Source organism: Grus americana, chromosome 6 (assembly GCF_028858705.1).
Source record: "Grus americana isolate bGruAme1 chromosome 6, bGruAme1.mat, whole genome shotgun sequence".
NCBI classification, from domain to species: Eukaryota; Metazoa; Chordata; class Aves; order Gruiformes; family Gruidae; genus Grus; species Grus americana.
In genome coordinates this window covers 17,958,434-17,983,973 of record NC_072857.1, presented here as the reverse complement: position 1 = coordinate 17,983,973, position 25,540 = coordinate 17,958,434, and the positions used below count along the sequence as shown (strand labels likewise).

Sequence of the window (25,540 nt, the reverse complement as noted above, 5' to 3'; positions counted from 1 at the left end):
GGGGGCTTGTGCCCTGGGTCCAGCCCCCAGGCTCAGCGCCAGGTAAAGTGATTGCTACAAGACCTGTGAACATGAGGGCCCCTCTCTCTGCACCCCGGTTTGGAAGAGAGAGGCAGGTCCCTGCCCACTGTGGGCCTGGGGAGGAGGAGGAGTGTTGGGGTCATTGCGAGGGGGGGAGCTGCCATAAACGGGATGGCCACAGTCCGGGCAGGGTCGGGGGCACTGGCTTATAGAGGGGGTGTACCGCGGGTGTGTGAGGGTGCTGGGGACAGGGGCAGGAGATCCTTGGGGCAGTGTCCTGCAGCTGGCAGAGAGCTCGGCTCACTGCTCCCAGCACCCTTAGGGTCTGGGTCCCCCCCCAGCCTGGCCACGCCAGCATATCCGTGCCAGCATCCGGCTCCTGCTCCGCCACCACACCAGGAGCCCCACCCAGCCTCCTCCTCCTCCAGCACCCTTTCCCTGCCTCCTCCTCCTCCTCCTGCCCTAGTACCTCAAGCCCTCCTGGGGTGCAGGCCTCCGGATGACACCCTAAGGTGCTCCCCGCACTCAGGACATCCTCTGTAAAGCCACAGGAGAGTGGAACAGTGCTGGGTGGCTTGGATGCCTGGGTCCCTGGCTGCCCACCCTGCTACAAGCATGCATGGCCTTGCAGCTGTGGGTGCCCCAGAAGGGTGCTGGGACACTGGGAAGGACTGGCCTGGGACTTGGTGTGTGCACGCCCTGCACCCAGGGCTGTGCAGAGATCCCAGCCCTGGCATGTGTGTGAGCTTGCACATGAGCATGCACATAAGAGTGCCTATGCACGCCCCACACATCCCCGCTCCCTCTCCCCTTGCACCTGTGCAAACACCCCAGCACCTCGTGCATCCCCATCCCACAGGGCGTCCCTGCTGCAGGGCTGCACCCCAGCCCCCCCCCCGTCCCCTCTGTGTCCCCGCTGGCCCCACCCCGCCACGGCCCCACAGCAGCCAGCCTCTCCCCCTGCACAAACACATTCCTGCACACCCGGCCGGGCTGCAGCCAGCCCAAGGCCACGTCAGCTCAGCTCTGCTCCACGCCGCAGGCACACAGGTGAAGCTGTCCCGGGCACCTGCGCATAGGGCTGCAACGGGGGGGGCGGTGGGACAACTGTGGGGGTCATGGCAAAATGTGGGGTACTTATTGCTTCACCCGGGGGGTGCAGGGGAGAGCGCTGGGTTGGGGGATAGGGGCCAAACTGTCTGCTTGCAGCCAGGGGGACCTTCTGCTGCTGCCAGCTGGGTGCTCCACGTGTCCAGGCTTTGTCCCCTGTGGCCCCACGGACCTGAACCCCCACGTCCCAGATCCCCCACGGACCTGAAGCCCCATTCCCTGGCTCCCCCATGGACCTGGGCCCCTGTTCCCTGGATTCTTCATGGACCTTGCTCCCCTGTCCTGTGGGTCTGCCCCAGCTCCCCCATGTCCCAGCTCCCCCGTGAACCTGAGGTCACGTTGCTCAGGTCCCCAAACCTCTGCAAAGGCACAGGGCTCCCCAACCCCTGGGACCCCACACTCCCTGCCCCTCTGCACCTCTCAGCCTCCCCCAAAGCCCCCAGTCCCCTCACACCCCATTGTAAGCTCCCCCCCCCCCCGGCTTTCCCAGGGACCCATGGGTCCCCATCCTCAGTGCCCCCTGCAGCCCCCCCCCCCCCTCCCCCCCCATCTCCAGCTCCTGCAGTCCTAACCCTGCTTCTCAGGCTGATCCTAAACTGCAGGTTTGCTGGAGGAGGATCCTGGTCACCAGGGCTGCTGGGAGGTAGAGGGGCTCGGCGAGTCGGGCCCCCCCCTCCCCACCTCATCCTGTTGTCTCCGGGGCTTGTTTTCCGTTGCCTGCGGTTTGTTCCAGTGACTCAGGCAGCGAAAGCAAGTCTGGGAGGCTGCGGAGCGGCTGCCAGGAGAGCTGCACTTGGGGGGCTAGGGAGGAGACAGATCGAGGGAGCAGCCAGGGCTCTTGGGCTGTACAGAGCTGGGACACCCCACTGCGGGGTTCAGGGGAGCTCAGGGCACAAGCTGGGGGACGAGAAGCTTTTTAAGGGCTGTTACATCCAAACGGAATTGGTGGGGGATTACCGTGAGCTCAGCTCATGTCCCCCTCTGCCAGCATCTGCTCTCTGTCCCCGATGGCGATGGGCAGCAGGGATGGAGCACCTGGAGCCCAGCTCAGCACCCATGGGAGCCCCTGTTTCCTAAACCCTTTGGACACCCCCACCCAGGTGGAGCCACCAGCCCTGTTGGGCTGTGGCATCCTGAGGCACCTCAGCTGGGTGTTGCTCCCATTGGGCTGGGACTTCTTATGCAGGGCACATTTCAGCTGCAGTATAAATAATATCCATGGATCTGGCATGACTGTATCCTGGTTTCCATTGGATTCACATCTCATGATGACCACTTTCAAGAAATTCGGCTAAGTCTGGCATGAGAGCTCATCCTTTTACTAGACATCAATGAAACACCACAGGAGCGGTCATGGGCTAATGCGTGGCTTGGCTGTACAGCATCAGACTTATGGAGCAGAGCTGGTTGGAAATGCCAGTACCCACTGCTAGCACATTGCCTGGCTGCCTTGAGCTGCGTGGTGCTGGCAGAGGGTCTGCTCTTGGCGCCAAGAGCGGACCCTCCACTGGCACCCCACAGCTGCATGTAGCAGCTGGAGCCATGGGTGATGGGGAAAAACCTGGCCAGATGTGCCTTTTGGGAGCTAAGATTACCTCAGACCCTTTCCCTGTTACAAGTTTCTCCCTGAATTGCCCTCCCGTCTTCACAACACCCAGAGCTGCCCAGGACAAGCTGGTGGCGATGGGGCCATGCATCTTTGGGTGGGTGTTGGGGGTCACCTAGCTTTTACAGGACCTAATAAAGATGGGTCAGAGCTGGGGACAGGGCTGGAGACCCCAGGATGGTCACAGGCTTAACTGTCCCTGAGGCAGGGACTGTCCATCGAAGCACCGAGAAGCCAAGGAGGTGGCAGAGCTGTGGTACATCCTCGTGCCACCAATTGCTGGTGCTGCACTTACCCACCCCAGAGCTCTGGGCACTGCAAAAGGATCCCATCACCGGGGTCCTGGGGCTGGAGGGATGTGGCAGGGACACAAGGGACCCACCTCAGGGCTCAGGGAGCTCCAAGGGGACCCCAGGACTGTGCTGAAAACCCAGGAGCTGGGGAAGGGGCAGGCAGGGAGCCCCACGGCAGGCAGCGTGGGTGGCTCAGAGAGATGGAGGTGGGCAGGATGATGCTGTGCGGTGAGACACAGAGAGCCCAGGCAATGCCAGCAGCATGGGGACCACCATGTCTGCTGTCCAGCCGTGCGGATTGGGGATCGGGATGGTGGTGGTGGTGGTGGGAGGCTGGGCCTGGGTGGTCTCCAGGCAGTGTCCGAGCCCCGCTCCCAGCTGGGATGGCAGCGCTGTGTTTGCGAAGAGTTAAGGAGGCGGAAGAGGCAGGAAGCGGCCCGAGCCGCTCTCCATAGAAACCCGCGGCTGTGATTAAAGTCTGATGCGGGCCCGATAGCGGGGGGGGGGGGCAGCGCCCGCTTTAATTACAGTGGAGGAAATTGCTGGAGCCGGGGCCCCGAGCCCCTGCGAGTTGCCTGGAAACTCCCCCCCCCGCCTCCCCCGTCCCCTGCCCGTCCCCTGCCCGTCCCGCTGCCATTTATTCGCCATCAGCTGCTCCCTGATAAAGTGGAATAATAATAATAATAATAGGGGCAGGAATATTAAAACATGCAGCCCGCGGGCCACCCCCACAGCTGCCATGAGACACGGCACCGGAGCGGTGCCACTGCTGCTCAACATGTACCTGCCAGGTACGGGCGGACCCCCCCGGCCGCTGCCCCGCCGCAGCGCCGTGCACCGCACAGCACCCGGTCCCCACCCGCCCTGCCCCGCTGCTGCTCTGGGGCCCTTCTCTGCCCCATCTCCCTCCAGCGCCCACCTCGTCTTCCCCTCTCCCTCTGTCTGTCCTCCCTTCCTGCCTTCCAGCCCTCCAACCATCCCTTCCTGTTCCTTCCAGCTGCCCTTACAGCCTTCCACACCCGCACACCCATCCTCCCTTCCATCCTTCATCCACCCACCGTCCTCCTGTCCTTCCATCCCTCCATTCACCCTTCTGTCCTTCCAATGCATCCTTCCACCCACCCTTCCCTTGTGCTTCCATCCATCCTTCCACCCCACCCACCTGTCCCTCCATCCCTCTTTCTGTCCCCGCTACCAGCTATCCCCTCCATCTACCCTCCATCCTTTCCATCAGCCTGTTCTTCCATTACCTACCGTTTCTTCATCCTTCCACCTCTCACTCTTCCTTCCCTCCTTCTTATCCTTCCTTCCATCTACCCACCCATCGTCCCTTCTGTCCTTCCATCCACCCACCCATCTCTCCTTCTTTCCTTCCTTCCTTCCTCCCTTCCTTCCTTCCTTCCATCCATCCACCTCTCCATCTATCTCTCCTTTCCCCAGCCATCCGCTCCCCAAACACCAACCCTCGTCCTTCCTTCCACCTGCCACCCCTGCCACCGATCCTTCCACCCCACCCGCCTCCTCTCCCTCTGCCCCTGCCCCGCAGCTCTCTCCCTCTCTCCCTCTCTCCTCCCTACCCCAGCTAGCGGGATTTTCTATTCCTATTTAAAAGCTTCCCCGGCTCGGTCGGAAATCGGATTTCCTTTTTCCTGGACGCGTTTCCTGGCTTCATCGCGGCGGCGGGGCAGGCGAGGGGGAGCGGCCGGGAACTGCGGGGAGGCTGCCCGCGGGTGGGCGCCGGGGGGTCGCGGGCCCGCCTGGCTCCAACCCCCCCTCCACTCCCACCCGCTCCCCTTTCCCCCCCCCCCCAGATCCAGTCGGGGAAACTTTGTTCAAAGACGGCAAGAGCCAGGCGTGGGGGTCCCTCAGCCCGGGCGTGCAGAAAGGTAAGAGCGCCGCTGCCCCTTCCCCGGGACTCGCCCGCTCCCCCCGGCCCGCCCGGAGCGGGGACCCCCCGGGGCAGACGCATCCTCCCCCGCCCCGCAGCCGTCGGGGACCCCTTCCCGTCCGCGTACCGGGCGCTGCCCACGCGGGACACGGCCACAGTGGAGCCCTACTCTGCTGCTGCGGGCGGCTCGGGCTTGGAGCATCCCGCCGCCAAATCCTACCGGGAGAGCGGCCGAGCCCCGACGGCCGGCGGCGCCGTCCCGTTGCAGCAGAGGGAAGCGGGATGCCCAGCGCCCCCCGGCCCCCCTGGAGCCCGGCAGCGGGGCGGGTGCAGGGTCCCTGCTCGGGTCCCCTCGGTGCTCCAGGGACATCCGACGGGGAGGGAGCTGCCAGCCAGCCCGGGAGCTGGAGCGGGGCTAATCCGGGTTCGGAGGATCCGTTCCTGGGAGCGGGGGAATGAGGTGAGGTACCACCCGGGAGGGAGCAGCCGGTGAAGGGTATGGGTCAGCTGGGAGATGGTGGATGCCCGGGAGCCGGAGCCGTCCATCTGGATAAAGACGTCCAGGGATCCCGGGGATCGGCCAAGGGCTGGCCAGGGAGCAGCTTGGAGCCTGCTGGGGAGCACAGCAGGGCTGGTCATTGGGCAGACACGGAGCCAGAGCTGTGGGATTTGAGCCATGTAGCTTGCCTGCTTGGCAAGGAGACAGGGATCGGGGGGTGCTCTGAGCAGGAAAAGGAGAGCCCTGGTTTGGAGGGGGGGGGGCAGAAGGGGGGGCAAAGCTGGAACCAGGGCGAGGGGCTCTTTTGCCTCTGCACTGCAGATTCTGCCCCAGCCATCCTCTGCGCACTGTGCTGCAGCGTGAAGGACCTTTTTGGATTCCTGGAGGTTTCCTCCAGGAGCTGCTGGGTGCTGCAGCATAGGACCCTGCGGCAGACAGGATTGAGCCTTGCCACCCCACCCAACTGCACCCCCCAACACCTCCCTGCCCTCCTTGCATGGGGTGAGGAACCTCATGAGTGGGGGGTGACAGGAGCCCAGGGTGGGGTCTGCAGGGATGGAGAAGGGGCGAGGGCTGTGGATGTACCGTAGAAAGGAGAGATCCCCAACCTTGGTCCCAGGATGGGGGATTTGGAAATACAATACCTTGGAAAGACCTGGGCTCTCTTCCTGGATCAGGATATCTGAGTGAGGTTTGGTGGAAGGGGGATGGATGGGGAACGGCTGTTCCCTGCTTCTTCCAGAGCAAGAATTGGGGGGCACCAGATAAAACAGGTGGGTGCAAAGCAAGCAGGACAAGGTGGTTCTTTGAGGGAAGCGTAGCTGAGCTGTGGGACTGCCTGCTGCTGGGCTCTGTATGGGATCCAAGCACCTTTAGACAAATTAGTGGCAGAAAAGCACAGGGAGGAGGATGGAATGCAAAGACATTTCCTCTGCCATGGGAAGAGCCTGTGCTGCAAGGACCTGGGTTGGGAACCGGGATGTGCAGGGGGTGTTGCTGGGGAGGGAGTGTGGGGGTAGAGGGGTCTGGGTAAGCGCAGGACTGCTCTGCAGGGTGCCTGGGTCCCACTGGCGGGACTGCCTGTCACCCTAAGGTCCAGGAACCCTCTCCTCTCATGACCTCTGGCCACACTCAGTGGAGCCCATCCTTGTGCCTCACCATAGGCATGTCCAGGTGTGCCAGGCTCCTGTGTGTGCACAGCCTGGCACAGGGGCATATGGGGCACCCACCAAAGGTGCTTCTCAGTGCAAGCTGCAGGTGCAATGGCCATGGCTCAGAGAGGACAGTTTTCCTCTGGAAATTAGGAACATCGGTGCCTGACTCAAAGCCACAGCAGCCTACCCTGCCCTGGTCTCTCCTTCCCCTACACCTGCCTGTGCCTGCCAGGGGTGCAGGTCAGAGCAGTGTTGCACCCCAACTTCAGCTCACCATGGAGACATCCTTGGAGGGAACAGTGCCCCTAGAGATGGGCAGGAGCCCAGATTCAGGCTGAGGTGGCAGTGGGGAATACTGGTGCTGGGATAGTCTGTGTACTGCCAAGATACCTCCTTCCTGGGGCTGCAGATTAAAGAACAAGGCCAGATCCTCACACCAAAGCAAATGAGTAGGTATTCATCTTCAGTGGGGTGTGAATGAGGGTGGGAGGGATGTGGGGACCCTGGATCCAAACCCACTGCAGCCTGCATTGACCTCAGAGCCTTCCTACTCCTGTCCGGAGGCACAGGGGCATCCTCTCCTCCTCTTCCTTGGGGGGCAGGATAGGGTAGGGATGCTGCAAAGGAGACAAGACCTCATTACCATCTTCTGTATCTCTAGAGCAGGGAAGATGCAATGAGGTACATCTGAAACCTGGGTCTGGGAGGGGGCAACATAGCAGGGGGTCAAGGAAACCAGGGCACATCCTGCCCCTCTCCTTGTTCCCTGAGAGGGAGCTTTAACCTCTCCGGGCTTGGCCTTGCAGGCAGCGGGCAGATACAGCTGTGGCAATTCCTGCTGGAGCTGCTCTCGGACCGGGCCAACCTGAACTGCATCGCCTGGGAAGGCACAAACGGGGAGTTCAAGCTGATCGACCCCGACGAGGTGGCGCGGCGCTGGGGTGAGCGGAAGAGCAAACCCAACATGAATTATGACAAGCTCAGCCGGGCGCTGCGCTACTACTATGACAAGAACATCATGACCAAGGTCCACGGCAAGCGCTATGCCTACAAGTTCGACTTCCACGGGCTGGCGCAGGTGTGCCAGCCAGCTGCCCCCGATCACACCCTCTACAAATTTCAGGGCAACTTGGCCCCACTGCCCTTCTCAGGCATCTCTAAACTCAACCTCATGACCTCGGGGGTGACACCAGCCAGCTTCTCCTACTGGCCTGGCTCCAGCCCATCCCTCTATCCTGGGCACGGGCTCCAGCCCTCTGCCCCGTTCAGTGCCATGGCAGCCTCTCACCTCAACAACATGAACAACCATTACCATTAGAGGCTCAGCCATGCCAGGCAGACCTCCCCGTCCCTGGTGGCATGGGGCTGTGGAGCTGGGGAGCTCGGCAGGAAGGGATGGGGGGGAGGGGTGGGATCATGCCCTGCTCTCAGTTGCCCCCTTTTGGATTTGGAGAGTGGCAAGGGGGGCGAGGGGTGCTTGCAGGGTAGCTGGGTTGGTTCCCCCATGTGGGTGGCTGGAGGACGGAAGCTGTCTAAATTTAGGATGAAGAGGGATCCATGATCCTAGGAACAGACATGGATACCTAAAGCAGGGTGTGAATGGAAGGAAAAACCATGGGCTCTCCTCCTGGCAGGACCGTGCCTCTCTTTCCTTTGCAACATGCTGCGCACCCCACGAATGTCCTTAGCTCTGTCCCTAGCCTGTGCCTGCCCACCCCTCTCCCTGCAGAGAGGAGTGAGGAGCTGGAGCCCCAGGGCAGCTTTGTCCAGGGGTGAAGGTCTCACTGGGCAGGGTAAGGGAACCTTCCTTGCCACTCCTTGGTCCCCCACCTTTGTCTCCAAAGCTTTCCCTTCCTCTATCTCTCCTACACCTCCTGCTGAAGGTGGCCTCCTCCAGACCTCAGGAGAAGCCTTGGTGTGGAGAGCAGGTGGCCTGCACAGGTTAACTCCTGCCCAGGGCAGGGCTCTGGGGTTGGAGGTGCCAGGGGCAGGTGGGGGACACTGCCAGCCCTCAGGGCAAGGCCAGAGCCCGGAGGCAGCAGTGTCTGGCCCCTGCAACTCTGCCTTCTCCCCAGTGCCCGAGGACCATGCCACAGAGTGGGATGATCCCCAACACCCTGTGCACAAGCCCATGTCCTGCTGGTCACTTCCAAGTTTAAGGCTCCAGTTTTACTGTGACTTTAGCACCTCGCATGCAGGGCTTGGTGGGATACTCTCCACAGGTGAGGACATCCCCTGGGGCAAGGCTGGGTCAGAGGTGGAGCAGAAGGGACGACAGCAGGGCTGGGAGCCCCGGACATTGAGGGACAGCCCTGGGTCTCTCTGCCCTGGGTCCAAGGAGGTGCCCCCATCCTCTGGAGCAGGACTTTGGCCCAGTGGATGCGGAAGAGCTGGGCATGCTGGGCTCTGTGCTGGCTGGGGGGAGGGATTGGTCTTCAATAAAACAGAGAGGTGCTGTGACCTGTGTCCTCTTGTGTCTTCAGGGGGATGGCAAGAGGGGAAACCACCCAGCAACCCCCCTCCCATCCCAGCCCGAGCACCTACAGGACTGGGATGGGAAGGGTACGGCCACCCTGCTGCATCACCTTTTCTCCAGGCATCACCTCTGGCTCTTACAGCCCCCAGGAGATAGGGCAGAGCTGGAAACCTCTGGGCTTCTTGAGACACCCCTCCAGGGAAGCCACATACCCTGTTCCCAGGCTGGCAAGGGGATGTGGCAGCTGGAGGCAAAGAGGAGATGCAGTTGGCCTGGTGGGGTGTCTTCCACCCTGCCATCATCCAGGGGAATTTAGGATGCCACGAGCCAGACCTCTCATGACCCACGTAGCCCTGTGCAACCAGCTCGGGGCAATGCACTGGGCCCAGCACAGCCTGATCCTGCAGCGGGTGTCCCTGCTGGGCTGCGCCATGCCAGGAGCAGGGAGGTCCCAAGCCGCGGTGCCAGGCTCATGTGTGACATTGATGCAGAGATGAGCAGCAAAGCACTGCTTGCCCAGCTTCAGGAACACGCCATGGATCCGCTGGTGCCTGTGGTGGCTGATGTGGACTCAGGGGCTGCTTTCTGCCTGCCCCCGCCCCCTTGGGACTATGCTCCCCATCCCACCCCCATCAGGGGCCTGGGGTGCCAGGGCTGGAGGCCAGGCTCATCGCAACAATCCAACTGGCTGTGTAGGGGGGTGCCGTGCAATTACCCAGCCCGTGGAAGGGGTGGCCAACTCCTCTCCCTGTGCCCCCCAGATCAGAGCAGCCCCTAGATCTGAGGCCTCCATGCTGCCCCCTCTGCATTCCTCCAGGGTCCGGTCACTCTCACGGCCTTGGTGGCATCTGCTCAGATGCGTCCTTGCTGCCCTAATCAGCTTAAGGGAGGGGGATCTGATGTCACCGTCTCCTCTGGGGAGGGCTCAGGCTGTGGGGAGGAGGGGCAGGGGAGGGGGGCTGATGCTGCTAGAGGATAGCCTATGTATAGGAAAGGAGTTGCAGGGACTGGGGGCGTCCCTTCCTCCAGGGTCCCTAAGCCTTGCACAGCCTGGTCCCCAAGGACAGCAGGAGATGAAGTGAGAAGGGAAAGGAGTAATTACCCCCATGCAAGCAGCACTGAGGCTGGAGGACCTCCCCCCAAGCTTGGCCTTGCAAGGGCAAAATGGGGTGGGGGGGGCAACCACAGGCTTCTTCAGAGCTGGGGCAGGGGCTGTGCCCCCCACTGGGGGAGCCTGCTTCAGGGCTTAGGTAACTCCATGACGCAGGGCAGGACACGGATTAAGGGATGTGAGTCACTAGTAGCCCCCCCCGCCATCCTGCTCCTAGCCCTCCTGTCCCTCTGCCAGTGCCTGTACCCAGGAAGCCCAGGTGAGCCCAGTTCTGCTCATTCCCTGCCCTGCAATCCAGGTGCCTGCTGGATCAGAGGCTGGACATGCTGTGGAAAGGGGGGAGTTACCTTCCTGGGGGAGGGAGGACCACGGCACACCCCCAACGCAACAGGCTGCAGCTGAGGGCTTGCTCTGTTGTGAGCTCACCCAGCAGAGTCCCCCTGCTCTGTCCCCAGGGTGCCACCCTGACTGCCAGGAACTGGCCCTGCACTCCCCGGGGACAGCAGCCAGGAGGGAAGGTGGGGACACCCACGCAGGACTGCACCAGCAATGCTCTCGCCTGCCTCAGGATGCAGCCGGTGTCACCATGGCAACTCGGGATGCTCCCGTCCCCAGGCCCCACTGGGAACAACCCCCACACCCATGTTGTGCTTACCAGAGGGGGGGTGGGGGCAGAGCATGTCCCTCCCCTCCCAACTCAGCTTCCCCCCTCCCCAGAGCCCCGTCTGACCCAGCTTGCCAGCAGCGTGCTTTCTTCAGTCACCAAAGCCGCTGGGTCAGAGCAGACTGCAGCAAAATCCTGCCAATGGGTGAGTGGGGCTGAGCCCAGCATGGCTCCCGGCGGATCATCGTCCCTGGCCCTGACCGGGGGTGCCCGGCTCGGGGGGCTGATGGAGGAGCACCGTTGCTGGGTGGGCAGCCTGTTCCAGGTGGCTGGCAGCGGGGTGCACAGGGCCGGTGCACCTGCGGGCTCCAGACCTACCTGCGGGGAGTCCTCGGGTGCCCTGCCCAGGGTGAGATGGGGGAACACGGTCCCAAAGGGCTTCAGCCTGCGCTGGGAAGAGCGAGGGAACAGAGCATGTGGCCTGGCAGCTTCTTCTGCTGCCTTGTGATTAAAGGCAGAAGGTTTTTTTCCTACTTAAAAAAAAAAAAAAAATTAATCTTTGTGTCTGGCTTTGCTTAGCTGGCAAGAGGGCAAGATTGAGACCTGGCCCCAGCCTCTTGCCAGGATGGTGGGGGAACTCCTCCAACTCCCCCAAAGCCTCCTGGACCCACAGTAAGGGATCAGAGGGGGGATGGAATAGCCCCTCTCCTATTTTAACAGAGCCATGTCACCACTTCATTTCTCATGCTGGGAAGAGCCTTCTCAGCACAGCCAGATCACGTCTGCCCAAGGGGATGCAGGCTGCCTCCCTGCCCACCCCTGCTCCTCCTCCAGCTCTCCCAATTCCCACCTATTTTCTCCTCTCATTATCCCCGCTGTGCTGGTTCCTCGGCTTGGCCCCCCCCACCCCCAAGCTGCTGACTCACATCCTCTCTCCAGACGCCACCTTCCCTTGGCCTGGCTCCCTGCAAAGTGCTTCGTGACTTAGTGTGGCTCAGCCGGAGCCTGCAGGTGCAGGCAGTCGGGCTCTGAAACCCCTTGTGAAGCCCATCCAAGGAACCAGCCGCGATGCTTCCAAAAGATGCTGCTTTCTCTCTTGCCAACGTGCTTGGGGCTGGGGCCGTACTGCCACCATAAACCCCCCCCCGGCTTGGATTTCTCTTCCCTCTAGGTCCTGGATGCACCTGGGGGGAGCTTTGCACGCTTTGGGTTTCTTCCCTGCTCCCTGCCCTCCCCACACACAGGGATGCTCTGGATGGAGCCCCAAACCCTGCCCCTGTTGCCACCTGCTCTCTGGTGTCCAGGCAAGGGCTGCAGGAGAGACCACGTCCTGGTGCCGCTCCTGCCTAGCTGTACACTGAGACCTTGGGCCAGACTCTGCAGAGGGCAGGGGCTGGGCAGCGAGGAGGGCTGGATTAATGCGCTAATGCCAGATTACACTCTAATGCAGGACTTCTGATGAGGGAGCAGTACCCGATCCAGCCCCAGGGCCACTCACTCCCTGGGACAGGCTCCCCATGACTGTCCTGGGGCACAGCTCAGTGCTGTCTGGCCATCCTCCAGGGACCTCAGTCCTCAGGTGAGACAGGCAGGAGACACTTCACAGGGTAACCTCCGTGCTCAGCCCTCAGTGGGTTGGAGGTAATGCCCCAGCCTAGGCAGCCCTGGCCCTCTACTCTGCCAGGCTCCACGGCAGAAGGATTAACCATCACAGCAGGGCTCCAAGGCATCTGGTTCCCCTTCTCCACCTACCCCAGCTTCTTGGCACAGAGCTGTCCCCAGCCTGTGCTCCTCGGTTCCATACCCACCAGCGAGGCAATGCCACAGGTGATGTTTTGGCTACAGCAGGGACAAAACCGGCTGCTGTCCCACCTCCCTCAGTCTCATGCCTGCCACTAGGCTACCCTGGGAATGGGCAGAGCTCAAAGCCTCTTGCAGGTTCCCACCCCAGCCTGGATGCATTCCCCATCAGCTGAGACCCTATGGCAGCCGTTCTCCCCCCTCACTGGGTACAAATACTCACCAGCCAATTTAGTCTAGGACCTCTCATGCTCTCTCTGCCATTTGCTGCCATCTCCATGGGTCACTTTGTTCATGTCTTCTCCCCCACCAGATATCCCACTGACAGCTGTGACCACAATGCCATGGAGCAGGGAGGGGACCAGAAACCACAAATCATCCCAAATTCAGCAGAGCAGCAACAGCCTGAAGCTGCAATGGAGCCGCTGTTCAGGTAGCTCCCACAGAGGCAGAAGAGAGCCCTCCCACTTCCATCTGCCTCAAGGAAGACATTATCCATCATCCTCACAGGCAAACGGAGGAGAAGGGCTTGTGCAGAAAGCTGGGCTGAGGCAGGTCCTTCACCAGCCACGTGGGCGCCGGGTCTGCATCATCCGGAGCCGTTTCCTCCCCACAGAGCAGCTTCGAGTCACTCTGGGGGATGCTGCCAACTCTTAATAGCAAGAGCACAGCTTCCCCGCTGTTTGTCCAGCAGGAGGAGGCACAGCTTGCCAGGCTGGCTGCTCTAGCTGCCCATGGCTCCTCCATGCCCCAGTGCCACAGCCAGCACGTCCAGCACATGGAGTTTGCTCTGCAGATGGAGCAGTGGGGCAAGAAGAGTCACACAGAGCTGTTGCTCCACAAGCTCTGGGCAGAAAACTTCCCTTTCATGGGTGACTATGCATCCCAGGGACCCATTGCCACCCAGGGTGCCTCCAGCAGCCCTGCACACCCTTGAGGAGCAAAAGAAGGATTCTATGGCCTGAGAAGAGACCTCCCTGGGGCAGGAGGGGCTGAACCCACCGCAGGCTGCACCGTGCCGTTTGTGCCCATCTCCCCTGCTGCAGCATGAGGTGGAGCAGATGGGCCATCCACTGTGAGGCATAGAGGAGATATGTTGCTGCTGGGGGAATCTCAAACTAGGAAAGAGCTGGGATCCTTCACCAAGACCCTGTGGTGACGGATCCCTGACTTGGCCCTGCTGCTCTACCTCTGAGCCCCAAAACCCAGTGTGAATCCCTCAGCTCCAGACACTGCTGGGCTCTGTGGCTGGCAGTGAGGGGGGCTTCCCAGCCCCTCCTGAGAGGGTCTGAGCCCCTCACTGCTCCTCAGGAAGCATTGGGTGGCTGCAGGGATCACAAGCTTGGGGACAAGCTCTCTCCATCCCCTTACTGCTGCCCCATAGTTGGCTCCCACAGAGCCCAGACCCCCATGGTATTGTGCAGCAGCACAGGGGTCCGGCAGGTTGAAGAGCACACGTTTTGAGAGGGGGAAACGCCAAGCTCCCAAGCCTGTCTGAGGATTCCCATCCTCAGCACCCCCCATGCTTGTGGCCCCCCTACCTCCCCTTTGCCTTGGGGGGAGCAGGAGGCTCCCAGGCAAGGTAAGGTTAGTGGTCGCCCTGCCTCACTCCCCCCAGCAGCTGTACAAGGTCCTCTGGGGGAGGGAAAAGCAGACATCTCTTCCCCTCAATAAGGCTCTGGCTGAGCTGACGATGCATATTTAAATGCACAGGAGCGTTTAAGCTCATCTCTCATTCCTTGACATTTCCAGAGACTCCAAGCTGTCTTCAATTACCAGTCTGCAATTAGCTCTTCCTAAATCCCCCAATGAGGCCTAGCACTCTTAATCAATGAAGCACAAGGGAGGAGGGGAAGGACATGGCCTCACTGCAGCTGGAAGCATTTTAAAAAGCTGGGGCTTGAGGCTGGAATGACCCTGAGAGATCCACCCTAAGGGGATCTGTAGGGTGGGAAACCTCTACCAGTGCTGGCAGGTTGTTCAGCTCTGGAGAGGAGACTCTATAAAGCCCCATGGCTGGGGGTAGGGGCTCACTGGACAAACACCCCTGGTTCAGGGTGGAAGCAGACAACACCAATGGCTTGGGTGTTACCCTGCGATGCTGCACACCCTTCTTGCTGGATTGTGGCATGCTGCTTCATCTCACTGTGCCTCAGTTTCCTTCTCTACAAAATACTGATAGGGGAGAGTTAGGGGTCCCCCAGCAGTCCCACTTCCACCCCTGCTTAAGCCAGAGTAAGTCAGAGCTACTACCTTCCGCAGCACAAGACCTAGATGTGGCCAAATTTGGGGTGGGTTGTGAGTACATTTTGGCCCAGACAGCTCACCACAAGGTCACATGAATGTCAATCTAAAGGCAGGGACAAGAGCACCCATTAGGGACAGGGAGGAGGGGGGCAGCAGAGGTCTCAGTGGGTTTATGCAGCCACAGAAAAGCCTTGCACAGCACCCTGCCAGGTCAGCCCCAGTCACAGGGACATCTGTGCTGTCTTCCTGGCTGCACAGCTTTGCCTGAATGAGCCAGATTGGGTCTAATTAGCAGCTCTGCTGATGCACACAAAGGTAGAGAGAATCCAGCTTACCCTCCATGACCTGCAGAGCCAGCACAGCTCTTCCCTGCTGAGGGGAGCCCAAGCACCTGGCTCAGAGGGGCTGGGAAGCACTGGATGCAGACCCCAACCAGAGAGCACGTGCTGTGGATCCTGCTAAAGAAGCCCTGGCAAATTCAGTAGCCTGAAGCGTAGCAACCAGCTATGAGAAAGGCAAAGCCTTCCCCTTCTCCACCCTTCTCCCTGGGGGTCTGCAGAAGCACAGGGCTGGTAACTGGGCTAGCAACACATCTCCCACAGCCTGCTGCTGCCAGGGAAGGGAGCCTGGCTCTGCAGAGCAGAGATAGGGAGGGAGGAAGGAGGTGTGTGTGGGGGGTAGCTTTAGGAAAAAAAAAATCAAAGAAAAAACAAAACAAAAAATAAAAACCAACCAACCACATAATGGAGGTGACACGGGCTGTGGGATCCTGGTTAAATTCAGTGCAGCAGACAGGCATCAGCCATTTCCGTCTGGAATGGAGGAGGCCAGAGGAGCTCACAGGGAGCCAAGGGGTGCTTGGGTGGACCAGGACTGGCCTTGGGCACAACAAACAGGGGTGAAATTCTGACCCCCAACTCACACCGGGGAGTAAAACCCCCTTTGAGAACCAGCCCCCCCAGTCCCTCTTGGGGAGGAGAGGGGGCACAACTGGGAGCTTGGGGTGCCCCCCCAATCCCCCTTGCACCCCACAGCCCAGCAAGTCCAGGGAGCCACCACCAGGCCCATCCAGGCCACCTCTTTATTCTCCAGTGAAGCAAAGCAAGAGGAGAGGGACCCCCTTCCCCCCATAGCAGGCCCCCTCCCCCCGGGCTCCCTAGGCCTCCTCTGGCACAGACCCCTGTCCCCGCAGCAAGCCGAAGTGTGTGTGTGAGGGGCGCTCACCCCACCAGGACCCCGCTTCGGGGGGCGCAACGGGGAGGGGGGGTGTTACCCGCGGGAAAGGGGGGTGGACGCCCCCCCCCAGCGGCTCGAACAAAGGGGCAAGCGGGCGGCTCCCGCGGGGTGAGGGGCAGCGTCGCCCATGCGCGGGGGGGCCGTGTGCCCCACGCGGGGGGGGGGGAGAGGGAGGCAGCGCCCACGACACGAAAGCCCGCGGCCCCCCCAGCCTTGCCCCCCCCTCCTTTGTCTGCTCAGCCGCGGCGGCTCCAGCACCACGGACAGCTCCGGGCTGGAGGCGGCGGCGCGGGGCCCGGCTCTGCCCGCGGCTGGGGGGGGCTCGTTCACATGCACCGTGTGCCCGGGGCCCCCGCAGCACCGAGGAGACACCCCGTACCCTCCTGCCTCGGACCCCCAGCTCCATTCCTCCGCCTTTTTTTCTAGAGAAAACGCATCCAGGAGCCTCCGCTTGTTGGCAGCTTCCCCCCCCCTCATCGCGCAGGCGGGAGGGACACCCCCTTCCCCCCCCGGTCTTCTCCGCCGTCTCGGTGTCCCGGAGCGCAGCCCCCAGCTGGGGGCGGAAGGGGGGGGAGCGGCCAGATCCGGAGCAGGGAGGGTCCAGGCAGCGTCTCCGCGGAGCTGGCGGCCGGGGAGGGGGGGGGAAGGCGAGAAGGATGCGAGGCGGGGGGGGGGATCCGGCAGTCCTTCGCCTCCCCCACCCGTCGGTGCGCGGCCCCTTCCGCCCTCGGCGCCGGGGGCCCGGTACCTCCCTAGCGGTCCAGGCTGATCGTCCAGTGCTTGGACCCGCCTCCGCCCTCGCCCTCGCTCTTGAGGTCCTGGAAGAGTTGCGTGAAGTAGTGCGGGTCCGCGTTGATTCGCAGCATCTTGGCGCTGAGGCGCTGGATGATCCCCAGGCAGCGCTCCCAGAAGCGCCCCTTGTCGCCCTCCACCAGGAAGGGCTTGAGCGGGTAGGAGATCTCGTTGCCCATGTAGGAGTAGGCGAGATAGAGGCAGGTGAGGAAGGCGGCCTGCAGCTCGGCCTGGCTGCCGATGTCTTCTCCCCGCAGCGCTTCCCGGCACAGCAGGTAGACGAACACCAGGTTGGCCGGGGTGATGAAGCCCTGGTCCTGCCAGCCCTGCAGCAGCAGCGAGCGGTCCACGCTGCGGAACCAGGAGATGAGCTCGCCGGGGCTCAGCTCCTTCAGCCGGTAGCAGCGGCGGCACACGAAGTCCCCCAAGCAGCGCAGCAGCTCGCCGGTCGACGCCTGCACCACTACGCGGCGCGGGGAGCCCGGGGCGCGGCTGCCGGCCGGCGGCGGTGGCGGCGGAGGCTTGCCCCCGCCGGAGCCCGGGTGCAGCTCCTGCGGCGCCGAGGGCACGGTGGGCACCGGCACGGCCAGCGGGCCCTGCTTGGTGCCGTCGGCCGGCCCCACCACCGACTTGCGCAAGTTCTCGCGGTTGCGCTGCACCACCAGCGGGTCGGGCTGGCCCGGGCCCCCCGCCGGGGCCCCGCCGCCGGGCTTCGGCGTCACCTTCTTGGTGTTCTTCTTCTTCTTGGCCGAGGCGGCCACCAGCCGCTTCCAGGTGAGCGCCGAGATGAGCACGCTGGGGCGCTTCAGCCGGCTCTCGCCCTTGCCCGGCACTCTTCCCGGCGCCTTGTCGGCCAGCAGCCCCCCGCCGCCGCCGCCCTTGCCCGAGGAGGCGGCGGGGGAGAGGGAGAGCACCGTGCCCATGCTAAGGCCGAGCGGGACGGGCGTGTGGGGGCCGGGGCGCCGGCACCGCCCATAGGAGGCCGGGGGCTGCGGGGGAGGCAGCCCGCACCGGGGCCGCGGTGCCCGAGGATGCTCCGCCGCGCCCGCTCTGGGCTCCGCGCCCGCCGCTGCAGCCAGCCGCGGCCCCGCCGCTCCCCGCCTCCCCGCCGCCAGCCAATCGCTGCCGCACGGCCCCCCCCTCCCCGGTGCGGCCCGCCTCCTCGCCGGTGGACGGCGGGGGGGGGGGGGGGTAGCCCGGCGCGGCTCTGCCGAACGGCCGCCGCCCCGACGTGACCTTCGCCGATGGAGGGGTTGCCCGGTGCTCCCGTCGAGGCGGGGGGGCTGGGACCTGCGATGCTGTCCCAGCCCCTCAGCTGTCTGTGTTAGGGATGTGTAGGAGGCGGCAGGGCCTGGCGGGGGGGAGCCCAGAGGACAGGGGCACGGGAAGGGACTGGGGGGGGGGGGTGTCTTCTGAATTTGGCTGCTCTCACCCAGGTGCTGCTCTCTATTCTTACCTACGAGGCAAGGGATGAACCTTCCCAGACCAGCAGAGCCTCCCCAAATGGTGCTAGGGGAACACAGTGGGGAAGAAAAGCCCTGGGTAATGCCAGAGGGGAGGATGAGAAGGGGTGAAGAACAAGAAGCATGTGAGCGTGTGGTGGGCAAGCAGCAGGAGAAGGCTTGGGGCTGGGGCAAGGCTGGCTGTGACTCGACAGCCGCCATGAAGGGGCTAGGCTTGGTGGGAGAGCTCCAGCTCTCCTGAAAACCAGCTCGACTCTGGGTACGGCTCTGTAGGGAGTCAGGAGGCACCCAGCCTGGGGGGGGGAGCACATCCAGCACCTGCCGTGTGAGTATTGGGTCCCCCACTCGCCCTGCCTCTTCCTACTCATCTCTGGAGGGGAGATTTACCACCACACCGACAGTCACCAGCATCAGGCCAAACTCAGGGACCTTGGAGAAAGGGGAAGGGGCCTCCTCCAGGTCCCCAAGGCAAGACCAGCCAGCCCTGCTGCCCAGGGCTCCCAGACCTGAGATGCTGCACTTCTGTGTCATTGCAAAATGGTACACAATAAACCAGCCATGTGCACACAGGCTGCTTCTCCCTCTCCAGATCCAAGCATGCCATGGATGAAACCCACACCCTCTGTTTGCCGCCTTCCTGCCTCTTGCAGGAAGATCCCCCTGTATTTCTCACGAGCTGGAGGATGGATCCTGCAGTTCTGATTGCTACGGCAGGTTGCCAGGCATCAATTAGGAACAAAACGCCCCAATTGCCGGGACTGCTCCTGCATGTAAAGTGCCGAGAGAGGCAGCTGGGAAAGGTTTCAGGGAGAATGTCTCAGTGATGCATTTTGATACAGCATTTTATGTGTGAAATGAACACATGTCAGTGCCAGGATGTAGCTGCTGCCGGATGGATCCGGGCTAACAGGCAGTAATGAATTATCAACTGGGAGGAGCTATAAGCCAGCCTCCCCACTTCCTCCTGCACTGCTGATGCTGGAGGTGTTTGCAATGAAAGCGCAAGCTCAGACCCTGGTTTCAGACTACCAATTGGGCCTGGAGCTGACATACCACATCTGGTGGCAGGACAGAGGCTGTGCCCTCTTTGCCGTGGGAGGGAAGAGGGGCAAAGTCCCGTTCCCATGTATCCTCTGCTGTGGCCAGCCACATGCTGCCGTCTCCTTGCAGGAGGCTGCAGTGGGATCTGCAAAGAACACGCACATGTGCACACAGACCCCCAGACACGGAGGTATGCTTTGGGAGGTGTCAGAATCAGAGTGGATCTGGGCCAGCATCACCTATTCAAGGCCAGCTTAGGCTGGGCTGAGGTTACCAGGAGGATTCGGTGAAGAGGTGCAAATACAGAGGAAGAAAATCAGGACAAGGTTTTTGTTGAAGATTAAGTCAGCACCTTTGGATATACAGAGCTGGCTTCAACTCAGCTGAGAAAATAGAGGAGCCCTAGGGAGGGGATGGGAAGGAGCTTGTGGTTTTTGCTCTGTTTGCACGTTTGAGGATGGACTGATTTTCTGGTGCGCAAACATGGTCTCATCAGAAACCAGCAGCTGAATTTTGCAGGTGAGGAAACAGAGACCTTCCTGCATACTGCTTGCTTCTGCTAGCAAAATTGCTCTCAGCACTGTCCCTGCCCTGTGTGAGCTCTCCCAAATTGGCTTCCCTGAACTCATTAAGAAGGCCTATTTGTATTTGGCAGTGATGAGCTAGGCTTTGCAGCCCTTTACACAGAGGACCAGGCTAGACAGCTCCCCTGCTTCCCCCCAGCTGGGCTCGCAGATACCGGCATGGAGCAGCTCAGCATGAGTGCACCTCCTACCACTCCCAGGAGGGGAGATTTGGCTGAAGCCTGTTTAAAAATCCAGCCTAGAGCTGTTCAGCAATGCAGCTTGAGGCCTTGGCTATGCGCAGCAGCAGAACTGCAGGGCCAGTTATTCCCTCCTTGCCTGCAGCTGCCTGTGTCCCACTGCGGGAGCAGCTCTGAGGTAGAGGAGGTCAGTGAGCCTACAGTCCTTCCCCAGGCCGGCACGGCTGGCTCAGAGGTGGCTGGCAGTGGCAAGGGCTTCCTGCAAGCACTAGGGAATTACCCAAACCCTACAAGAACAGCAGGGTGTTTCTTATGCAGGTAAAGAAGCAGCTTGGCAGCTTACTTGGGAGGCAGTTGCTCTTTCATGTGAAACAGGATGATCTTTCCTTGACCTTCAGTTTTACTCTTCAGGTTCCAGCCCCGAGGCTGGCAGGCAATGATAGAGCACAAGCTACATCCTTGGGGCCATCTCTGCTTGGCTCTTCCTTTAGGTCTCGGTTGTAAATGGTCAGTTGGCAGGGAAAGGCACAAAGCAGGAGGGGAGGGCAGCATTTCCCTTCCCCAGGGAATTGGGGTTCCCACCCCAGGCAGCTGGAATGACATGCCCTTATATGCAAGGAAGGAACAGAGTAGGGCTCCCGGCATGGTCAGTCTCAAAGCTGTTCTTAGGCTCCTGCTCTTGGCCAAACCTTCAGCTGCTGGTGGTGTGGCTTTTCTTGGACACTGTTGGCATACACAGATGTGTCCTGCTAGTCAGGACAACACATGCCTCAGCTACATGCTAGCACCAACAAAGGGATGGTTTCTTGTCCAGGCCCCTAATTTGGGCTGTGTAAAGGGGTATCCCCTGTTCTGAATCAGGGGTGTTCCAGATGGGGAGTTGGAGCACTCTGGTACCCAACACAGCTGGCTGCACCCCAGCAATAGAGACAGGCAGGGAGGCATCAACACCAGGGGAGAGAAGCAGGGGTAAAACCAGACGGTACTGTGCAAAGGCTCTAAAATAGCTAGTGTTGACCTGCAGGAACCACACAGTTCTCTGCGGGCATCTGGCAGCATCTCCCACTCGGCTTCACTCGGGTTGAGCTTCTTACTGCACAGAGCTGTGCAGCTCTGCCTGGTGCAGGTGGGAATGTGGGGGACAGGTCAGGCCTTGGCGAAGCCCATGCCAACCCTTACGTCCTCTCCAAGCTGTCTCTGCATGATGCTGCCACGCTGGGGCCGTGGCTCAGAAATACACAAGCTCCCAGCCTGGGGCAGGGCAGCTCTCCCAGAACATGAAGAGGCATTTTGAAAGGTCCTGGGCCACCTAGTCTCATCCCAGCTCCCCTCAAGGCTGCCGAGCTATTGGGCATGGGCTTTGTGAGGGGTCCTGGCTGAAAGCAGCTGGCACGTCCCCCTGCCTGCTCCAGAATGATGAATGAGTACATGTTTACTGGCTGGCTGGCTGGAGCTGCTCTTTAATAGCTCACTTGCTGTGCCGTGGTCTGTCTGCACTGGCAAAAACAGGCAGGGAAAAGGACAGTCTCCCTGGCAGCAGCTGGCCAGCCAGCTCTTGCACTGTGCTGCTTTACCCATAGAGACAGAGTTCGCAGTCTTGGTACATCTCTCAGTGAGCAGGTCTGGCAGCTCTGGTGCTCCCCCCACCAAGCCTGTACAGCAGGCAGACAACCTCTGGCAGAGCTCCTGTCTGAGCTGGGAGCCCTGGGAGGCTTCAGAGGACCCGGCTGGCAGGTTGTCTGCAGTGCCCAGGGAAGAGAAACCTGCTTGTGCTTCTGAGTGCCCCAACCCAGGCACCTCTCCCTTCTCCATCCCTGGTCCCCCTCTAACTCTCTCTTTCCCTGTTCTCAAGGGAGAGGGGCTACACCTGTGGCTTCGTAGACACTGAAGCTGATCTGGGATTACCCTGTGATACCCCCTTAGTGTGGCTCGGGGGGGGGGGGCAGTGCCTACCTAAGATAGCTGGAGGAGCTTGTGTAGTCCCTGCTCCGAGGTCAGCCCTGGGTTCATGCAGCAGAGTGGAGCAGAGCACAGCTGAGTCAAGCAGCCCTGTTGCAGCCCCTGGAGAGAAGCTATTTTTGTTCTGCCATTTGCTGAACGGCAGTGCTGGAAATGGCTCAGAGAAACACAGCTCCTCTGGGTGGAAACCGTGCAAGGCAGAGCCAGGCCTTGAATCGACATGGAAACATACCTCTGCTTCCTGATCCTTGGGCAGAAAGAGGGGTCCTGGCACTGGGCAGCCCCCAGCTTCTGGTAGGGAGGCAAGTAACCCTTGCTGGTAGAGGGGCAAGGACGAGGATTGCCATCAGGGCTATGCTCCCAGCCCACATCCCTCCCAGGACCACTGCCATTAAAGCCCCTAAGGGAAGAAAGTCTCAGCTCTGAGCAGGACAGAAAGGTATAACCACGAAGTCCTAAACATAGCCATGGGCTGCTTAAATACCTTCCAGCACATCCCTATGGTCCTGTGGCAGGAGGAAACCCACACAACCACAGGCTGGTAAAGGTTAATTATCACCGCTGCAGACAATTAGGGCTCCATTAGGAGAGCCCCTGTCAGCCCAGCACGGGGAGGTGGCGGGTGGTCTCTGAGCTGGACCCCCTGAAGGGGTAAAGCGGGGTTGTGCGAGCCCCTGCGCCGCCGGGGCGGAGGCTCCGGGCAGGGCTCGGGGGTGCTGCCGGGCGGGTGCCCCGGACCGGGGCTGTGCTGCCCTCTCGCGGCAGCCGTCCCCGGGGCGGGCCCTGCGCTGCTCTGAGTCCCTTCCCCATCTCCAGGTTGTCTGGAGCTGAGCGCAGGCTTGCTCCGGCGGGTCCGTGCCCAGCCCATCACCGTAACTCTTTGCTCCCGCTTTGGGGAGACTCTCTGGCTGTCAGGGGCACTGGCATAGCTGGAGGAAGCTCCCGCTTGTCTGAGAGAAAGTGTCTGGTTGCTGTCCTGGTGGTGGTGGTTCCTCTCTGCTACCTATCACCCACCTGTGAAGATCCAGCAGCTCCCAGCCTTCAGCCTGTGCAGAAGCGGGGGACATCTCTGGGGCCTCCTGGCAGTGAAAGGGCTGTGGGTGAAGGGGCTGATGTCTCCGTACTGGCATGGAAGGGGTGCCACAAGGTGCTGTGTGTGAGGAGCATCCCAGAGCAGGGGGAGGCACAGGGCAAGGAAAGCAGCTGTGCAAGTGCTCCTCCATGGCAGGCAGCAAGGATTTATTCAGGATCATGTAGGATTCTGGGTCCTGAGCCCAGGACTCCTGGTTTCCAGGTCAGACCTATTCCCAAACCTCCCAGGCTGGCAGGAACTGAGTAGTCCTGCCCCTCAGGATTGCTTCCATGTGGCAAGGAGGCGGCTCCCTCCATTTAACCTCCTCCTGCAGGCACATGGGAGCCTCAGTACACGCAGGCCAGGTCACAGGGGCACGGCTGCCTCTGCACCAGCTGTCCTGGTGCTCACTGCACAGGCTGTGCACGTGTGTGTGTGTGTGGAGATGCATTCGTGTGCATGCAGCAGCTTTTGCATGTGCATCCACAGGCTGATGCTGCCCCAACATCCCTAAGTGCTGGAGCAGCCTGAGCCCTGGGGCAAGGCTGCCGTCCCCCGGTTCTGTTTCTTAGTGGTGACAGAGAAGGTAGGGCCATAGGCTCCAACTCTTGAGGCACCTTGTCCCTGTGTGGTGGCCAAAGGGACCTGGTGACACCTGGGGGGCCTCGCTGCCCACCAGGTGGAGCTGCACCCCACATTTTGCTGCTGCTGGGGTGGCCCTGGGCCAGCCCTTGTCTTCTGCTGCTTTTCCCTGCCGTAGCAAGGAGGGATCCTGGCCTTCCCCAGCCCTCCAGGTAGTCCATGGACGAAGGACAAGCATGCACATCCTGTACAGATGCTCTGGTGACAAGTCCCCAGTGCTGACCCCCACTAGCCCCACCTGCCTGCTTGCAGGTAGATGGCGGATATTGGCCCAGTATTTTGGAAGCCTTCTCCCCAACAGCCACCCAAGGGGAGACTCAGGAGATTGTCTTCAGTGGTGTTCTGGCCTCACATTTTCCCAGTGCTTGGAGATGACTGCCTTTGCTGCATAGATGAGGATGGAGTCAATTCCAGCCCCCGCCAAGCCCCCCGTGTAAAGCAGGCCTTGCCTGTTCCAGCTGCGTGGTGGTCCCTGAGGACCCCTGACCCTCTGGGGCTGCTGCAGGCCATGCCACTGGCACTGCTGTGGTGATTGCTGGAATCCCAGGCTGTATGCTCAGTGATCCTGAGCTTGGGGTGCATCTGCTCAGGCGCTGCAGCCTTCTGAGATGCAAAGGGCTATGAGGGTAAATCCTTCCCCTGCCTTCCCACTGCCCCCCTGGGCCCTGGCTCAGGGCTGCTGAGGACTGGCTGCCTGAGATCCAGTTGTACCCTTCTGGTAACCCGCTGCTTCCCCAAGCCCGCACGTACATCTCTGCCTGGGGGCAGAGCTCAGCTTGGAGGGATCCAGGGGTAGATGTTTCTGTGTTGACACCATGTTGACGCCAGGGAGCTGAGACACATCATCCTCTTCTCAGAGCCTTAGACCTGACCCATGAAGCTGGGACCTGGAAGACCTCCTGGTCAAGAAATCCATTGTTTTCCACAGTCCCTTTTCTCCTCTGATGCTTGTCAGCCCCATGCAGGGATCCCATCACAGCCTGTCCCTCCTCTCCCCGTGGCACCCCCGGTGCGTGACGGGCAGGGGCAACGAGGCTGGGCAGACAGGGAGCTGGAGAGGGTCTTTCCTGCCCTCAGCTGTGGGCCTCTAGAGAAGGGTCTGCTCCTTGCCTGGTGGGATGCTGTCAAGCCTGGTCTGCGGTGGAAGCGAGGGAGGCAGCTGTACAGGAAATAATCATGGCTTGTTCCAAGATTAAATCACTGGCGGGAGTGCGAGAGAGGATAAAAGGAGCCGTCTGTCGTTAGAGGGAATATTAACCCGGCAGTGGGCTGGGAGGAAGGAGAATTTTACTTGCTGCACTTGCTGGCTGCCAGACCCGCTGTGCACACAGGGCTCAGCGCTGACAGCATCTCTCAGCAGGACATGCGCCCTCCCTCCCTGGCTTGGCCCTCGGCACAGGCCCTTCTCCCTCCCCTCCCCTGCTCAAGGGAGGGATGCTGCAGCAAGCAGGGGCAGAGGAAGGATTTTCAGAGAAGTGGGGAAACTGAGGCAGGATCATGCTGCATGTCTGGCACCTCATGGAGGCACTGAACCACTCGGTCCCTCCATGCATCGCTCTTGATCTGCCTGTACCAGGTCTTTGCCCAGCTCCTCCAGATGAGCTCAGCATGGCACAAAAGGTTCTTGTTTGGTCTGGCCCTTATCAGGGACCTGCTTCGAGGTCCTTCAGCACGGGAGCTGGGCTGGAGCTGGAGCAGGTGGGGCTGAGGAGCAAGGGAGAGGGCAGCGGGAAAACAAGAGACCAGCTGCAAAGGGGTGAGCC

General features: G+C 61.3%; 2 protein-coding genes across 2 annotated transcripts; one reads left to right on the top strand and one right to left on the bottom strand.

The window, feature by feature from the left end:
* Positions 1-2,757: 2,757 nt before the first annotated feature.
* Positions 2,758-9,023, top strand: FEV (FEV transcription factor, ETS family member). The gene is made up of 3 exons (XM_054830123.1): positions 2,758-3,821; positions 4,842-4,916; positions 7,378-9,023. Exons 1-3 carry the CDS (start codon positions 3,770-3,772, stop codon positions 7,887-7,889), a joined length of 639 nt encoding a protein of 212 aa, XP_054686098.1. The 5' UTR covers positions 2,758-3,769; the 3' UTR covers positions 7,890-9,023.
* A 6,849-nt stretch (positions 9,024-15,872) lies between these two features.
* Positions 15,873-17,956, bottom strand: CDK5R2 (cyclin dependent kinase 5 regulatory subunit 2). The gene has a single exon (XM_054830225.1). The coding sequence runs from the start codon at positions 17,758-17,760 to the stop codon at positions 16,798-16,800; it is 963 nt and encodes a 320-aa protein (XP_054686200.1). The 5' UTR covers positions 17,761-17,956; the 3' UTR covers positions 15,873-16,797.
* Positions 17,957-25,540: the final 7,584 nt, after the last annotated feature.

What these genes read in the sequence shown, in the direction of transcription:
- FEV (XM_054830123.1), top strand. Translation starts at nt 3,770, where the DNA reads ATGAGACACGGCACCGGAGCGGTGCCACTGCTGCTCAACATGTACCTG. An exon ending in GCTCAACATGTACCTGCCAG is followed by an intron (nt 3,822 to 4,841) that starts GTACGGGCGGAC and finishes CCCCCCCCCCAG; the next exon opens with ATCCAGTCGGGGAAACTTTG. An exon ending in CAGCCCGGGCGTGCAGAAAG is followed by an intron (nt 4,917 to 7,377) that starts GTAAGAGCGCCG and finishes TTGGCCTTGCAG; the next exon opens with GCAGCGGGCAGATACAGCTG.
- CDK5R2 (XM_054830225.1), bottom strand. Translation starts at nt 17,760, where the DNA reads ATGGGCACGGTGCTCTCCCTCTCCCCCGCCGCCTCCTCGGGCAAGGGC.